This window comes from Mycena indigotica (genome assembly GCF_014461135.1).
Source record: "Mycena indigotica strain 171206Taipei chromosome Unknown Mind.scaff0005, whole genome shotgun sequence".
Taxonomy (NCBI): Eukaryota; Fungi; Basidiomycota; class Agaricomycetes; order Agaricales; family Mycenaceae; genus Mycena; species Mycena indigotica.
The window spans coordinates 5,634,853-5,653,478 of record NW_023503004.1 but is presented as its reverse complement, the minus strand read 5'-3'; the positions used below and the strand labels follow the sequence as shown (position 1 = coordinate 5,653,478).

At 48.2% G+C, this 18,626-nt stretch overlaps 2 protein-coding genes across 2 annotated transcripts; both read left to right on the top strand.

Annotated features, from left to right (window-relative positions):
- Positions 1-163: 163 nt before the first annotated feature.
- MIND_00653100 (uncharacterized protein) lies at positions 164-1,383 on the top strand (the record flags this gene model as incomplete). Its single annotated transcript, XM_037363260.1, has 6 exons — positions 164-268; positions 325-426; positions 477-517; positions 565-656; positions 709-783; positions 839-1,383. The coding sequence occupies 6 exons, from the start codon at positions 164-166 to the stop codon at positions 1,381-1,383; spliced, it is 960 nt and encodes a 319-aa protein (XP_037221181.1).
- A 6,708-nt stretch (positions 1,384-8,091) lies between these two features.
- MIND_00653000 (uncharacterized protein) lies at positions 8,092-9,701 on the top strand (the record flags this gene model as incomplete). Its single annotated transcript, XM_037363259.1, has 12 exons — positions 8,092-8,126; positions 8,176-8,206; positions 8,257-8,451; positions 8,501-8,580; positions 8,639-8,690; positions 8,748-8,830; positions 8,880-8,978; positions 9,032-9,139; positions 9,183-9,216; positions 9,287-9,416; positions 9,482-9,555; positions 9,606-9,701. 12 exons carry the CDS (start codon positions 8,092-8,094, stop codon positions 9,699-9,701), a joined length of 1,017 nt encoding a protein of 338 aa, XP_037221180.1.
- Positions 9,702-18,626: the final 8,925 nt, after the last annotated feature.

The window sequence follows — 18,626 nt, the reverse complement described above, 5'->3', positions numbered from 1 at the left end:
TGATTTCAGATTTTAAAAAACCATTCTGAAGCCGATACAGGCCCGCACGAGAACCAGCCAGATTCGATGTTGACCCGAGCTCATGGCGGCCCTCGAAATCGTCGATTCGGGCGTGGCGTTTGCCATCTTCGCGGAATCGCAACATACTGGCCAACTATAGCCCATGCGGATGCGGGACGACATCTTGATGTGGATTCGCTGTGATCCACGGCCCACCATGGCTTCTCACATCCCACCACTCGACCTGGATCTCTGGACTACGCTCGCGGTGTGTCCTCACAGATACTGAGGCTGTTCTTCTTAGTACTTACTCACAACGCTCAGGCGGACGACCAAGCACTTGCGTTCTTCCAAGCACAAACTGGCCTCACCGACCGCGAGGAGATTGAGAAGCACGTTCTGGGTGTTCAGGCTCGGGCTTATGCGGTGTGTTGTACTGCTTCATGCTTCCACACTCGTCGCTAACTAGAGCGCAGTCTTTTCCGTATACGTGTATCCGGGTATTTAGCTTCCTACGGTGCTTCCTCATCGAGTCTACTTCGACAAACGTTGACAACAGTATAGACTGAAGATAGCTCTTCTACCGGCATATTCTCGCGCTATCAAGCTCCTCCTCGAACAACCTACCGCATTGTTCCTCGATGTTGGCTGTTTTTGTCTGTCTTGCCGTTACTTCCGCGCAAGTGCTCATTGTCACTGTTGTTGCAGTCGGGACGGATGCCCGCAAAGTCGTCGCAGACGGTGTCCCCGCTCACAATGTCATCGCATGCGACTTGCGGCAAGGTTAGACTTGTAAACCCAAGTATCATTCTTCACTTTAATCACTTATGCTTCCCAGAATTCTGGGAGCTCGGGCATGCCCTCTTCAAGTCAACTCGGGCGTCTTTCCCGGCAACATTCCTCGCAGGAGATATTTTAAACTCAAAATTTCTCGCCTCTGCCACTTCAGCCCCCACTCCACTCACGCTCGCTTCTCTCCGCTCCCTCACCGAACTCCAAGGGCACGTATCCGTACTCCACATCTCCTTCGTCTTCCACCTGTTCTCAGCCCTCGATCAACTCGCGGTCATTTCCGCTCTTGCCAATCTCCTCTCCCCATTACCCGGCACAATCATCTTCGGGGCCATGATCGCCACGCGCACCGCCGGCCTCGAGACATTCTTTCGTGACGAAGCTGAGCGTGCGTCTGGTGACGGCCTCGAGCTGTACATCCACTCGCCCGACTCATGGAGCGAAATCCTGGAGGGCTTGTTCCCGCAGGGAAGCGTCCGCATCGAGACGCACTTCCGCGGACAAGGGGAGCTGCGGGCGGCAGAGGACTTTGTGCCAGTGGGCTTGCGCGGGGAGGAGGGGATTATGGATTGGTCTTGCGAGCGGTTGTGATGAAGTTTGATCATGATTCGGATTGACAACTTGAAGGAAGGAGCTTGACTGTGCAACTATTCCTATCCGATACAAATGACCACTGGCACTGGCAGAACAATCATGTACCTATGTTGGCACTGGCAGACTGCTAGACAGTGATAGACTGATAGTGCTATGCTATTGTCTCAGTAACTCGGAGTTTATGATTTGGAGTCGGTCCGGACTCCGAATGCCATGGGAGAATTACATCCTCGTCATGCGGAGTCTAAGGTTCAAGGCCATTGATAGGCTGCTGAGCATTTCCAGCGGTGGGAATTAAGCATGATTCTTGGGACTCGGAGACTATAGGCAAAACCGATAAATCGGTTGGCAGACATCGTTACATAGCCCACTTCTCTTTCCCTCAGCCCTCTACCCTTTTGAACTTCGACTTGCCTCGTTCCGCGTCGCTCTCTGGGTCTTGGCGCGACCAGGCTTCGTGACTGTTGTCTGTGGGTGGTACTGATAGTGCGAGCGTTGCGGCGTTCAAGTTGGCAGGATGGCTGGGGAGGGGAAAGTCTCTGGCAGTTGAAGGTGGATGAGGAAAGAAGGAAAGGATAGCAGGCACTGATTGTGTGCTCAATCACACTGAGACATCCTCCCGCTATCCTTTCCTTCCTTCCTCATCCACCTTCAACTCCCAGAGACTCCCCAGCCATCCTTTTCCGACTTGAACGCCGCAATGCCTCGCAATATCAGTACCACTCAGAGATGATAGCCACGAAGCCTGGCTGCGCCAAGACCCAGAGAGTGACGCGGAACGAGGCAAGTTGGAGTTGGAAAGGGTGATACGGCGTCGCATTTGTCTGACTCTGTCCACAGCCTCAACGCTCACTTGGCTCCCGCCCCCTTCAGACCTAGTCACGACGCGGCCCAATTGACCTTTCCCCCCGCCGCCACCACCTTCCTATATCAATGTTGATGATGTCGCCGACCTCGACTACGAGGAGAGGCTTCGTTGCTGCGCGATGAAGGTGGCCGACTCTGGTAAATGGATTCACCTGCCCTCCCGGGCATATCGAAGGCATCAAGACGGCGTAAGGTGAAGACGAACGAATAAAGAATCTCAGGAAGGATCCCTTCTGCGATAGTCTCAGGCGTCGCTTCGACTCTGACCCAAAGTCAGGAATATCGCGGTGGGTGGTTGACTGTTGGGGCTGTGGTAGAGAAATCCAGCTGGACGACAGGAGGGAGGTATATCCCCACGCCTGGAACAAGCATCGCTCGACATGTCGGTGCGTACAGCTGCTCGCATTGTGCATTGAGCCAGTAGGTCCCTTCTGTTAGCGCCACTTTTCTGCATTTGACAACGACGCAGCGCAAAGTACAGGAAGAAGACGTGAGACTTGCGGGGGCAGAGAAAGCTCATCGGAAGGTCATACGGAAATATTTGCCCAAGATGCGGAAGAATGGAAAGGCTTCTTGTCGGCACAGAAGAATTCCGATCGAGATGTTACTCTCCCAGGCATAGACTATTGTCTACACTAGTGAGTGAGTCAGATAACGTAGATACACAGTCAACTGACCATTTCCTAGCGACGCTTGCGCAGGCCATACAGTGTTGCGAAGTTTTCGGTTTTTCACGGACTTGTCCTCGACGACTCCTCGTGTTACGACACAACATTGTAGTCCTTTTGCCGTTGTGACCCCCCCCACATAATTTGATGCATTTGCATGTGCCCTTGGACTGCATTGTGTTGCGAGGAGAGCAGCAGAAACGGGCTATGCAGGCCACGACTCCTCGTCAGGCCACAGTATTGACGAGTACATTAGCTTGACAAGCTTCTTCCACGATCGAGCAATTTTGAGTCAGGGTTGACGATATGACAGTATGGCAGTAATACTCTCCCAAAACTCTGATCAGAGAGAACGCGCCAGCTCGATACGGACAATCACGAGCACATTTGGTTTTGCAATAGATTGAATTGCGTAAAAGTAGTGTACTACACCACTACAGTAGACGCGAGCATTGGCGCATGGGAAGTTGAAAGCGCTGGCTCTGAAAACAACTTTCCCGAACCAGATCTAGAGGTGTCGAAATACTGCGATCTCATCGAAAAGGCCGGATTCAGCTCGTTAGCCAAAAACACCATCGAAGAGGACCTTGAAGGGGGGATTTGGATCCGAGAAGAATTAGGGTCACTGAAGAAGATGTATTGCACGACGAGATACGGTCGACGGAAGCGCAGGTGTTGTAAATACAGAGTCGCGAAATCGTGTCCCTGCAGCGTGACAGTGACAGGGTGACCTTCGGGAAAAGACGATGATGAAAGGGGTCGCCGGAGGAGGCGCGGCGGCGGCGGACATTTTCAGGTAGGAAGGGAGATACTGCTACATCACTAGAGACACTTGATGAGCTGTCTGAGCAACATCCTGGCCATTGAATGGCTTTGGGGGCTGAAAAAACACCCAAATGACGAATGAGCCAGTCGATGTGTTCGGAAATGTCGATAGGAAGGATGGTGAGCAGTCGGTGATCGTGTAGTACAAGTTTGCCAGTCTGAATCCGTCGCAAAATGTAGGACAAGTCGATTCAGGCCGGATGGATGTTGTTGGAGAAAATAGTGTCGATGAGGACCTTCAGCGTCGTATCCGAGTCCCAAAAGAATTGGGTGCAATGTATGTCCTCTGTTGCACCATTAGGTGCGGTCCATAGGGAAGCAGGTTTCGTACATTGAAACTTGCAAAATTGTGTGGGTGTAGCGTGACCGTGACGCATGTGACTCAAGATAAGAAGGCGCGAAAGGACGTTGGTGAAGGGGTGTCGTCTCTACTATGCGTTTGGAATGCATAAAGAGGGCTCCGGGGGAATGCTCAGAGAGTCTAGAAAACCGAGTCATGCTCCCAGTCAAGCCTCCCCAGAGATGTCGCGAGTCGCGACTGGCGGGTTACGAAAATGCGTTGGCCAACTCAAGTTGCAATGCTTGTCGAAAATCGTGCCCGTCATTTGGCAGAGATACTTGGTGGTCGAATTGAGCGTATACTTTGGTCTGGTTAAACCCCGCAATGCTTTGTTCATCCGCTCCCCGCCCGCGGCCCAACGCCCTTCGCCCATGACGATTGACGATAGAATTTGGAGTGGTTCTTGCCGCGCATAGTGCGTTCTAGAGACGGCCGCGCCATCCTCGAAAGTCGCGTCGCTTCCGCGCAGTCTTCGTGTTGCAACTCGCGACACAAACGGCGTGTCTCGTTTTCAGCCAACTGTCGCTCCGTCAGTCGCACCAATGCCCTTCTTGACCCACGACGAAGAGTGTCATAGAATCATTTGAAGCACGGGGGGGAGAAGATCCTTTCTACATCCGGCAACAAAGTCTAGCGTCCAGAGGAGCAGAGGCGGAAGGGGACGGGAAGCGAAAGAGGGAGAGAAAGGGACCGTGGAAGGTCCTTGTCGGCTTAGTGGAGTGTGAACGGGGATTGGGAGAGGGAATCTTGGATTCTGCCGTACAGAGAGATAGAGAGAGAGGGCAAGTAAAGTCAGCCTTGGGCAATTTTTGACCAGCCGAGGAGCAAGCAGACACACCAGTCAACCATTTATCTCCGTCTCTTTAGAATAGCAAAGGCGGCACCACCGGTTGCCGTATTCCAGTTCGGAAGCTCGAGCGAAGCAGCGTGAAAAAAGCAGGTCACAAACGATATTCACGTTCTTGGTTTGTGCCTGAGATGAGACTTTGTGGACAATTAGCCCGCGTGGAGATACGCTGCGTGGTGAGAGTCAGTGAGAGCAGCCAAGGTCAGCAGCGTACCATCGTTTCTAGCATCACATTTTCCCATTCGTGTTTCCGGGCTAGGGCCCAGCATTCCTAGCCAGGACCGTGATGCAATTGGCTTTCGTCAAGCGTCGAAGTGCCCTCTTCGTTAGCTACGGAGTTCCCGTACGATGTTATGTGCGGACAGTAGAAGGCGGGAGGCAGAGTTTGTGATGCCGTGACTGTGACCAGCAAGTAACCAGTTTGAGAGCGCTAGCGTTTTAACTTGATAATGTTGCAACGAGTTGCGTGAATAAGCTAGCCCAAAGGTGCGGGGCGAGCCGTACTATAAACTTGCCTACCAAAATTCTACTTATGTCTCGAGCGGCGTCTGGGCCACAACTTTTTTCGGTGTTTCCCAAAAGGGCAGGTTACCTACCAAATCGGGCAGGAGCACAAGTGGGCAGTCGAAGTAGTCAAAAGCGAAGATATGCGTAAGAAAATACAAGGGGGGGGTGACCTGCCGAACGGCCTGTGTAGGGAAAGTAGAAAATGGGGCGTAGAGTTTTCGAGTGTATATGTACAAGTATCGAGGATACCTGGCATGGTGGGGAGATAGTGTTTGTAATGGTATAGAATGAATGGAGGAAAGGGTAAAGTGGGAACGGTGTAGAAAGAAGTGTATAGAGCAGGAAAGGGCACCTGTTAAGTGCATGGAAGACATAGTGGGAGCTATACCATAGCGGCGTCATAACGCGTGTTTGGAGTACCCCAAGACATGAGCAATGAATAGATCTCCCAAACCATCGCCGAATAACCGCCATTCTTTCGCACAAAGGTTTGCAACTTGAATGGCATCGCGGAGATATCGATGAGGTACAATCACGGGCTGTCGCTTTGGGAAACGGTCGACAAGAGTGAAGTCGGAGGATAGGGTAGTCGCAGCCGCCTGCGATGGCAGTATCACCATCAGGACATTTCGTTGCCGCCACTGCCCGCCAGTGGCTGAAAACGTGGCAAACAAATGAGAATGAGGCGTAGTCGGCATTCGGTAGAACGTGCGCCGTCCTTCGTTTCACAGCTCGCATGATGAAGGAAGTTCGGCGCGGCAGTTGCAAGATAGTCGTGAAATCTATGGCCCCAACGACGACAAAAGTGCTTTCAAGCACCGCTGTCATCAGACACCAGCCTACGAAGCAGAGAGCGCCGAGATGGCGGCGTATGATGCAACGTGGTTCACGCATGGGGAGATAGGGTCGCCGCCGCGATTGGTGTACTCTGTGGAGAGATGGCCACCCGAGATATGTGATGTGGCGAAGAAAATTTGTCGAGAGGTGGATTTCGAGTGAGGAATAGAGACAGACGGGACGTGTCGGTGTAGCGGGGTCAAATGGTGGTGAAAGAAAAGTGCTGAGCCGACATGTCGATGGATGTGGGGTTTGGGTAGCCGGATCTTGGCGAATGCTCCACATGAAGACGGGAAAACATTGGGCGGATAGATTTAGCTCTCCACTTGCTTTCCGTGACAGCAAAGAACGATGGGGAGATTTTTCGGTACAGTCCCGACAACCCATGGACAAAAGGCTGCTTGCAGTTGGGAGGGATGCGGTTTTAAAGGTTGTCGTCGCTGTAAAGCGGCTTCAGTTCAGAGTTTGGCAGCAACAGCGTTGCCACGTACCCAAAGTTCCGCGCCTTCTTTCAATTTTGCCATCTCTGCCAGGATTGCGACTCGTCTTGGAGAGTGGTAAGAAGATTTGGCTACCAAGAGCGCACAAAAAAGTCATGTCAGCGGGAGGCATTTCAGCAGTGTGAAGGAAGCTTACCGCAGTCCGCTTCGTTTTCATCGTGCTAAGTCCTGCTTCGCTGGAAGCATAGCCCGGACGACTTTCACCAGTCAGGCTGATTGTCTCTTTCTGGTCGTCTTGCATGACTGCCGCGATACCGAATGCAGTACCGCCTGGTAGGCTCTGGCTCTCCTCACTCGCGGATGTCTTCGCGCCAGAGGCGACCACGGGCTGAGGACCAAGCAAAAGAAGAGTGTGCAAGCTAAGCAACAGTTTGAGCAGACATCGCAATGGGTGGACGGAAAACGCACCAGAGTCCGTGCACGCCTTATATGCCGTAGAAACTAGTGCTTGTATGAGCGCACAGCGAGCGCATAACCGAGAGATGGATGCATTGCATGCAAGGCAGATGGGAGGAGCGAAGAGGGATCTGGAAGCAGTGACGAGTGTCACGTTTTTTCTTCTCCAAGTTCGACCTCCGCCCACCGGAAGGTCCGGCACCTGCTCCTGTTCCTTCCACAACACCCACCAGAGAGCCCAAGGCTCTAAGAAAGTCACCCATAAAGACGCTTGCCAATTAGCCTCCGGACCAGATCGCCGCCGCGGCTGGCGCGGCCCGTTCCATAGTGCATGCACTCAAAGAACAGCAAAGAACTTCGCTCGCATGCATAGTCCGCGAGCACAGTTACCAGCTCCTGAACAGCCCGAGTGGCTTGCAAAATCACACCCACACTGCGACGCATGGAATTATTCACCGATCTGCTGCGGCAATCATCGGCGTTGGTTGGTCGTCGACTTCCAACCGCACGAAACGATTCTCTCAAGGCTGGCGTCGGCCTCGGGCCGGGGCGACACACCCAATTAGCTAGAGGTGGATCCGCACGAGCTGATCGAGAATTACTACTTGCTGCTGGGTACTGTATCCATGCCCTTGGCGTTTCACTCAACTGCATGCGCCATTCACACCACTGCTCCCCCCGACACGCGATTTCATTCAGATCACCTCCGGGCAGCTCCGTATTCAAATAGTCAAGGCAACGGCTCCGCAATCTGGCCTATAGGGGGCGGCGTGGGCCGACGTTTGTATCCCTCGTCCCTCGCCGCCTCCTCAATCGAGGATGGCATTCAATTACAAGGCGAAAATCGTGGGGCCTTATTTGTTTCACAGAGTGGGCGGACGCCATTTCTTTCTTCTCTTGCCTCCCCCACTCCGACGCATGGCCGGCCTTCCTTCACTGAATATCATCACCGGGTGCGTTTTTGTTAACCGTGTTGTGTGTATGCCAACGCTTTCCCCGCAGCCCTTTGCTCGTCGGGACGTGGGTCAGTTCGGTGCGACACTACTCCTCGTCATTGCACCAACCACTAATGCGCGGGCACAGCTTCTCTACAGCGCCGAGGTTGGCCAGGTCATCAAGTACTTCCGCACGTTTCCGGACGACGACTGGCAGCTCAAGTCGTTCGTATTGCTTTGCTGGCTTGTGGACACCGTCGCCGCTGTGGAGGGCTATGCCGCGGTCTATTTGTACACGATCACCCATGCGAGCGATGCAGCCTACCTCAGCAGGCAAAACTGGGCGAGTTGACCTCTGAACAGGCAAAGATATTCCTGACGCCAGACTGCAGACATTCCCGCTCCTCAGCGTCACCACGGGCGTCGTGGCTGCACTGGTACAGTGCTTCTTGGTCGTCCGATATCTGCGCTTGTGAGTGTGTCATCGCAGGTAGAGTTCTTCGCTGACCGGGAACCCCGCCGCGCATCAGCTCACGAAACTTCTTATTTTCGCTGTTCCTTTTCCTCGTTATCGGACTGGCCGTGGGTATCTTCAGCAGCTTCCTCCTCTCCTAGTACTCACGCAGTCGCACTCTGCAGCTCACCGCGTCAATCATTGCCTCTGTAGTAGTCAGCCGCTATCCACTCTACACCGACCGCGGACGGCTCGAACGCCCCGCCACGTCGGTCGTCCAACGCCCTTCCCGCTTTCCCTGCTAACCCGCATGGCAGGCTGTGGATCGTCTCGCAGGCCGTCACCGACGTCATCATCGCGCTCGCGCTGCTTTGGGAGTTCCGCAAGGCGCGTAGCGTCTTTTGCGACACTCAAAGGTACGTGCCGCCGCCCCGCCCATCCTTGAGCCCGTTTTGACCTGAATTTACAGCGTGCTTAATCGCCTGGCGCGCCAGACCATCCAAACCGGTGGCGCGACTGCGACCGTAGCGACAGCCACGCTCGTCGCGTACCTCGTCAACAAGGAGAGCAACGGCATGTCTACCCGCTAAACGGTCGAGTAGTGCTGATGCCTATTGCAGTGTCCCTGGGGATTGCATATTCCATCGGGCGGGTGTACGTCTTGACAATGGTATACCCTTCCGTACCCGTGCTGCTGTGCAGCACTCACGCTGATATCCTGCAGCTTTCTAACCTCAACGCGCGGAAGCGGCTGGCTCCCGGCATCAGCAGGAGCGACGAGGCCATAACTGTGACGGCGCTGCACTTCCACAGCGATGGCGCGCCCCTCAGCGAGCTTGTCCCCAATGGAATCAGTGCGTCTTTATATTCATATGGGCCTTGTTCGGCGGCTCTGCACTGGCACTCACTGTGCGTCCAGACGTCCACCACAATGCAGGCGCGAATATTGACCCAGAGCACGGCACTCGCGGCAAGGCCACGCTGGCGCCGAACGTGCGTGTTTTTGTCCGGCTCCAGGAAAGCCTGATCTGAAATTGTCATAGCGAGCACGGTCGAACGCCGCGGGGGAAGCGCGAACGGAAAGCGATTCAGATCGCGACGACTCAGTGAAGGGTGGGGTGTGGTTTACCAAGGCATAATGTGCGCCGTTTGCGAGATACGTTCATCCAACACTTGTAGTAGTAAACTTACATAATTTGTCGATCATTTTTTCACAGCTCAAAAAAAAAGTTTAAACACTGTCCTGTCCTAAGAACAGTTCTTAGGAAATCTGTCTTGTATCCCACTTGATGCTGATAAGCTTTTTGCTCCCTTATGAATATTACATACTATAGAGTGTCTTGGATCGTACGTGTAAATTTTAAAACAACAAACCAGTTTATTTGGGGTGCCAGCCACCAGCTTCAAATGTTGCTCCAAAACTTTTTGTAATTTTATGCATGTCAAAGAGTCCATGAAATCTCAAGGTCTACATGCCATACACTAATGCTGGCAGTGTGTATATTTCCAGAGATGGTTCACTCATTCCTAATCATGATTTTGTGAATTAATTGAGAATAGTAATAGCTTTAAATTGGACTTGTTTATGGTACTTAATGCAAAATCTCAGTTTTACAGCTTTGTATCCCAATTAAACTCTTGACAGCTTTTGGTGATAATCAAAATTTCTTAAAAAGGCAATAGAGTTGAGGTTTGGTTCATAAACTCCTACAAATCAAACAGAAACCTAGGAGCTAACCCAGTCTACTACCAAATTCAGGCAAGAGCAAGTCTTTGTAACAGAATGATACTCTGTGATAGGCCAACATCAGGAAAAAGTTTTCCTACAGTAGCCAGGTGGGAAGATATGTAGTCAATATAGGATCTGCATTTGATCTGTAGCAAGATATAGTTAACTGTAGCTAACAGTACTGCAATATACCAACATGTAGCATTTGTAGCTGACAGAGAACCAAACTGTCATTTTAACTTTATCCGGAAACATTTCATTTTCATAAGCAGATGTGGGGAACATGTTACTGGTATTGATAGTACCAGGGAAGTATCTAAATTTAAAACTCCTCACTTCTGTAGTATATATAGCAGATGGGATGTCTCTGTAGCACGTCTCCAAGCTTTGTAGTCAAATATTGCACAATGTACCCATAGAAGGACAAAGATATTAGAAAGTGTCAAAATCTGTAAATGCGCGGAAAGCGCAGTAACCTCAGTCTCCCGCTATATGGGATCAAAGACTGTATTAACTACCTGTAAATGCGCGGAAAGCGCAGTAACTAAGTACAGTAAGTATTTATATAAGTTAAGTAAGTAAAGTAACATACCCTCAGTCTCCCGCTATATTGAGGATCTTTGGAGAGAATGATAGCTGCACGATTATCACATCGTAGTTCAGTAGCTCCCTGTTGTGGTTGACCTATTTCTTCAAAGAATGATCTAAGCCATGCTAAATGTTGTCCAGCATTAGCAAGTCCAATAAACTCGCTTTCTGTAGAGGATAGAGCTACAAGACTTTGTCTTCGGCTTGACCACCCAATAGCTGCTTTTGCAGAAAGAAATACATAGCCTGATGTTGACCTTGAAGTATCTCTGTCACCATTCCAGTCTGCATCTGAGTAGCCTATGAAGTTTAGATCCATGCCTATATCAGATCCATCATATGTCAGACCCCAATCTTTGGTAGTCTTCAGATATCTGAGAACTCTCTTGGCTGTCTCCCAGTGGCATGCTTTTGGATTTGCACTATAATGACCCAAAACTCCAGCAACATATGCTAAGTCAGGTCTGGTATCTAGCATTGCATACATGATAGACCCCACAATACTTTGATATGGCATAATTGGTCCATTTTGAACAAGCTGTTTCTTGTGGATTGTTTCATCATTTTCAGGATCTATAATAGACAATTGCTGTCTTGGAGGCATAGGTGTTTTGACACCATTTTGAGTATCCTGCATTCCATAGCGCTCTAAGACCTTGCTAATATACTGGGCTTGACTTAGACGGATCCGATGCTGTTTGCGATTTCTAGTAATTTCAATTCCTAGAAGATATCTGGCTGGACCTAAATCTCTCATTTGTCAGGGGAACCCCCGCTTCGACCTCCTTCGGACCCTCCGAACGCATCCGAGGCGTATCCGACCGGCGACCCCTCGGACGCTCCGACCCACCCTGACCATCGTCCACGGCCTCCTTTGCCCGCACAATCACCGATCCGTCAAGACCCTCCCAACGATCACCTTGGGACAGAGCTTGCGACGCCGCTCAGGCCTTCTGCGCTCTACGTCGGCAGTTACGGACGACCAGTATATAGTTGGCGCCCTAGCAGGCGGACCCTTAGAGTTTCTTCTCTTTGGATCCTCCCCTGCTAGGTCGGTCCCTCCGTGTATTTCCGTAGCTTCTATTCACGCTTTGGATCCTCCCCTGCTAGGCTTTCGTCGGAGTCTCAAATCTTGGATGCCAGGATAAGGTATAAGCGTCTTAACTATTTCGTCAGGTGGAAAGGCTACGATGCTTCACACGACTCGTGGGTTCGGTTCGACCGTGTCTTTGCGCCAGACAAGATTGCGGACTTCTATCGGAGGTACCCGGGTAAACCACGGCACATCGCCTCAGCGACCTTCGACTCCTTGCCCTTTCGAACTATGCGTCGGGACGCCGTATTCAAAGGGGGGGGGTGATGTCAGGGGAACCCCCACTTCGGCCTCCTTCGGACCCTCCGAACGCATCCGAGGCGCATCCGACCGGCGCCCCCTCGGACGCTCCGACCCACCCCGACCATCGTCCACGGCCTCCTTCGCCCGCACAATTACCAATCTGTCAAGACCCTCCCAACGATCACCTTGGGACAGAGCCTGCGACGCCGCTCAGGCCTTCTGCGCTCTACGTCGGCAGTTACGGACAACCAGTATATAGTTGGCGCCCTAGCAGGCGGACCCTTAGAGTTTCTTCTCTTTGGATCCTCCCCTGCTAGGTCGGTCCCTCCGTGTATTTCCGTAGCTTCTATTCACGCTTTGGATCCTCCCCTGCTAGGCTTTCGTCGGAGTCTCCAGGGTTGCCCTTACATCATTTTGAATGTAGATTTTAATGTCTCTTTGATCTGTGCCATAAACTCTTTGGTAGTTGTGGCTAGAAGTAGATCATCCACATAGACTAGTAGGAAACAAGTTTGTTTTCCTTTCTGATAGACATAGAGACAAGTCTCAGCATTAAGCCTGTAAAATCCTAGTTTTAACAGTGCTGTATCAAGAGTATGATTCCAAGTATGTCCAGCTTAGTGTAGACCATAAACTGAACGTTTTAGAAGCCAGCAATATCCTTCAGGGAGATTTGCATCTTCTGGAGCCATCATATAGACTTGTTCCTGTAGTTCCCCATTCAAAAAAGCAGTAGAAACATCCATTTGATCTAGTTCAAGATCATATTTTGCTGCTAAGGCACAAAGGATTCTGATTGACTCTAAGTTTGCAGTTGGAGCAAAAACTTCCTTATAGTCAATACCTTCCTTCTGTAAATCACCTCTAGCAACAATACGGACTTTGAAACGAGTAATGTCCCCTTTCTCATCTGTTTTAATGTTGGGAATAACTTTGGATTTTATTGGCTTGACTCCTTCAGGAAGTTTTACCACTTCAATAACTCCATTTTCAATAAATGCAGAAATCTCTTCTTTAAATGCTGCTCTCCAATAGTCTTCATCTGGACCACTTCTAGCAGCCTCCCAATTTGGAGGATCACGAGGACTGCAGTGGCATAAGCAACATCTTGCACATCTTCCAGAGTAGCTAAGAGGACAGCATGATCTGTGATATCAAAAAGAGCTTCTGGAATTTTATCTGCTTCTGGAGTTTGTACTGGCTCTAGATTTGGAGCTGAACGTAAACTTTGCGGACCTGAGGCAATCCGTTCATATTCAGCATTCTTATGTTTTGCAAGGACTTTAGGTCTATTGCTTCTCCTAGGAGCTATTTGCTCAGGAGGTATAACATTTGGCATCTGTGCTGGAATCTGTATAGGACCAGGGTTCTTATCTGGTGGTGGTGCTATAATAGAACCCCCCTACTGAACTCTGTACTGGTGTAGATGGGAAAACAGGTATATCATCCTGATCATCATCAAAATATGGTGTTTCCCTCTTACGCAATATCTGTGACATGTGTTCAAGTTTATGTGTTGAATCATTCACAGGCTCCAGTTTAGGCTGATAATCAGTGAAATGATGATCATCATCAAACTTCACATGAGTGGCAGTGGTTCCATCTTTATTGATAACTAAAAGATCATAGGCATTGCTGTTTTCATGGTAGCCAACAAATACACATCTTTGTGTTTTGTCCCCAAATTTCCTAGCCTGTTTTGCATCTGGAATTTTTGGATATGCTCTACAACCCCAACGGTGCAGTCGTTTGATATTCACAGGCCAATCATACAGTATTGTATGAGGAATGCGATAATTCTTAGAAGCAGTTGGGGTCCTGTTCAATGTGTAGGCAGCAGCTAACATGGCCCAAGTCCAAAATTTACGAGGTAACCTAGAATCAACTAGCATTGTTATAGCTCTAGTCACTAGAGTTTGATTCATTCTTTCAGCAACACCATTTTGTTCAGGTGTATATGGAGCTGTAGTTTCATGAATGATTCCCTGGTTTTTGAATTCAATTTCCATCTGATTAGAGGTAAATTCACCACCCCCATCAGTACGAAAGAATCTAATCCAGCCAGGACAGAATTCCCAATTGGCAATATTTTGTTTGAAATGCTCTTCTGTGGTTTTTCTCCATTCCTTGAGTAACTTGTAGACTTTAGATTTCTTATCTGTAAGCAAAACCCAAGTATGTGATGAAAAATGATCAATAATGACAATCCAATATCTAATACCACCAGGACCTTCAGGTGTCACTGGACCTCCTACATCACATGAGACAATATCTAGAGGTCCATGAGCTACAGTTTGGCTGTTTGGGAAGGGCAACTTTTTCATTTTCCCAATAACACAAGATTCACAAAGTTTAGGTTGACCTGTCAATATTGTGATTTCACCAAGTTGACCTTTCTGAACTGCCTTCTGCAGATGTTGCATATTTGTATGTCCAGAGATTCTGTGAAGGTGGTTGATATCAATAGCAAATAGTGCTTGAGGATCATCCTTGAGTGATTTAAATTTTACATGATAAAGTCCACCATGAGTAGTAGCTTCAATCATGCGTTTTCCAGAGGCATCTCTGACAATACATTCATCACCTGTGAAAATACAGTCAAAGCCTTTCTTGGCCAGTTATCTCACTGAGATGAGTGTGATTCCGAAAGTAGGAATATGTAGTGCTCTAAGAGAAACAAGAGTTTTTCCATGTTTGGTCTGGCATGAATGTTTCATAATGCCTATACCCATGGCTTCTGCATATGAATTATCACCTAATCTGACTTTTTGTGGTGGATCAAGAATTTTATAAGTTCCTGTTTCAAACCAGTCTAGATTTGGAGTCATAGTGGTTGAAGCACCAGAATCTATAATTATGGCCTCTTTTGCTTTCTCACTATCCTTAGCCAAATAAGCATGCAAAGCAGAATATGATTTAGCATCTACATAGGCAGTGGCAAAGCTAGCAGAATCTTCATCAGAATCCTCATCATCAGACTCTGTAGATTTATTGGCTTTGGCTTTAGCACCTCTCTTTCTGTCTTTCTTCCCTCCACTATTCTTATTATTGTCCTTGAGAAAACCCTTCATGACAGTGCATTCATCTGTATTATGAGAGTTGTTTTTCCCATGTTTCAGATAGTATTTAGTAAACTTGGCATTGGAAGAAGCCAGGGATTTGGCAGAAAGAGCAGAGTTCTCTTGACTGTTGCTATCTGTAGGTTTTCTTCCTAAAGCAACCAATCTAGCACAGACATTATCTAGAGTAATGCTGGTACCCAGTGATGTTGTGATGTTATCACGGATACCTGTCCAGTGAGCATCTGTAGGCAATGTACCTAAGAGAACTAGTGGCTGAAGATCAGGAGAAATCCCATATTGAAGGGAGGAAAGTCTGTTGAAGAATCCCACAACTTGGGATATATGTGTCTCTATAACAGTACATTCCACAATCTGTGGGTCTCCTTCAATCACCAGTTTGGTGTCAAAGAGATCTGAGAGAATTCCAGCTGCAGTTCCTGCACGATTTTCCGCTTCAAAGCGGACATGTAATTTGGCCCAAAGACCAGCAGCACTAGTATCATTGAGATATTCTCCTGATAATTCATCAGAGAGAAAACTATGGATAACACCTAAAGCTCTGCTGTTATGTTCCTCTGGTTGATCTTTAAATGGAACACCTGTAGCAGTTGACCCAGCAGTAGGAGTTGCAGCAGGGACTGCAGCAGTAGCATCAGCAGGAGTTGTAGCCTGGATGACTGTTGTTATCAGAGTATAGATACCAGAAGTACGAAGTTCATTTATAGCTAAACGTTTGAATGCAGGCCAATGAGAAGCTCCAGCCAATTTGATCTTAGAAGTCTCCATAGCAAAAAACCTAGATGGTGCAGAATATTTTCTAAATGCTTCTAGCTTCAAGAGCGAGCAGTGAGTCTTGATAAGAGCAAGTATGTTGTCAGAGCTGTAGCGCTCCGGGGCCCATAACCTGTCAAAATCTGTAAATGCGCGAAAGCGCAGTAACCTCAGTCTCCCCTATATGGGATCAAAGACTGTATTAACTACCTGTAAATGCGTGGAAAGCGCAGTAACTAAGTACAGTAAGTATTTATATAAGTTAAGTAAGTAAAGTAACATACCCTCAGTCTCCCGCTATATGGGATCAAAGACTGAGGGGCAAACGGAAAAGAGGTGTCAGTATATATGTAAATGTAATGTACCTGCTGACACTCCTGGAACTCCCATGGAGATCACTATCACGGGCCGGAGGCCGGGGGACCGCCATCAATTCCTGACAGAAAGTGCTATTGTCTCAACAATGAAACTCTTTGCCTTGATTAACTTCGCCTTAAAAAATGTGACTGCAAGATAGGATGATCCAAGATCAGGGCTTTAGTATGATCCTACAGATGATTTAGAAGCAAGTAGCTGTCTAAAGTGCTGCCTTATATTAAGCAGATGTTGTGTGGATGTATGCACTGGCCATAGCAATTCATTTGCTCCATACTTCCATTTTTTGGGGTCACTGCTGTTATAGCCTGAATTAGTCAGAAAAGCCATATAATTTTGATATACGTAGAAAATGAGCAATCAAGTCCTAATTTTGTGCAGTTTGTATTTGGGGTTTGAGCCATAGGAAACAGCTAATGGATTCAGATGTTCTTATTAATATCAGTTGTAATTTGAGATGTTGTATAAGCTCATATTAAAGTTTTTACTGTGATGAACAGAAAACAGCAGTTGATATTTAAGAGGTGCAATAGTATATTTACTTAGTTCACATGTCACATCTCACACCACCAATTTTATATGATTTTTTTTTTTGCATGTCATACAGATTTAAGCAAATAATTTTGCCATTACCGGGCGCCTCTGGTGCCAGGAGTTGCCTAATTAGGAAATAATTTGAACTGAAATTTTCATATTCAATGTCATACCTATATTGGTATTTGAATTGAGTTAAATACTACAGTATAGCTCTACTCTCCTAGCACTTGCCCTTGACTTAACCTAACTTGACCTGACTTGACCTGACTTGACCTGACCCAGTGACCCGTGACTGTTTGGCCGAAATGTCCAATTGCTGAATTTTGTGTGACCTATTACCCAATGAGGAAGTTCGGCGCACCGCAGGCGCGGAAAATTTGAAAATCTTCCCGATTAGGACAGTTTGGGACCAAAGGATTTGGCTGTGATCTGTGACCCGCCGAAATATTTTGGCCAAAAAATCCGATGTGACCGTGACCCGCCTAATTGAATGAAATAGGTCAGTATACCTAAAATCAAGTTACTAAAAAAAAGGAAACTTTTCATGCCTCTATTTGCACCTACAAATTGACCTGTGTAAAGGCCACCCCAGAGGCCTAAGATCAAGATCGTAGCAGGGGAGGATTTAAAGCATAAACATTGGTAAGTGAATACAAACAAAGCTGACCTAGCAGGGGAGGATCCAAGAAACTCTAAGGGTTTGCCTGCTAGGTAGCTGACTATATACTGCTTGTCTATAGCTGCTGCTGTTGGGCATAGAAGGCTTGGGTGGTGTTACAGGCTAGGCCCCAAGGCGACTGTCAGGAAGGTGTCCTTAGAGGACAAGCCAAGGAGCTCTCTGCACAGGTGCACTACTGAGAAGCAGTCAATATGACCACTAAATAAATCATAACATATGGACTCATAAATTCATTTTCATGCACAATAGCTATGGAATATATAGAGAATCTCAGGATAAATGTTATAAACCTTTAAATCAATTCTATATGCACCTGGGCACAAAAGGGTAACATGTCCATATTTGGCAAGTCTGAACCAGGACCTATATTAGAACCTTCCAGAAGCCTGGACAAGAACATTCTAGAACCGGATGAGTGGATCAGGTCACATCGTCATGGATTATGTAATTAAATTGAGAGTAGTATATACGGGCTTGATTGTAGTAGATAGATCACTAAATCACATCCCACCTATTACCATATTTGCAAAAATAGCTATTACATAGCTGGACTGTGCAAAGCTGTGCATTATTGCTGTGAAGGAGGATATGATGTAAATGATTTAGACCTATGCATGGAAACTGTTGCTAAATACATAGCTAAGAACAGTGCTCTGCCAAAGCTGTTATGATTAGCTGCCATATGTCCAGAGCTATATATGAGTCGTCAAGGTCAGATTTTTCTCCCAATGAGTCCTGATGTCCTCCTTTGTTGCACTTGGCTACTTTGCACTCACTGGCAGCCGGAAAGTCAAAACCAAGAACAATAATACCGGCCACACTATCTGGCTTGCACACTATGCAACCACCATGAAAACTGTCAAGAACCGCTTTTTGCATGCAAATATGTGCATCTACATCAGAGGGTAGGGTTGAAATTTGCCGGTCACATGCATTTACATTGGAGGCCTTGATTTGGCAGCAATCAGCTGGCCATTTTTAGCACCA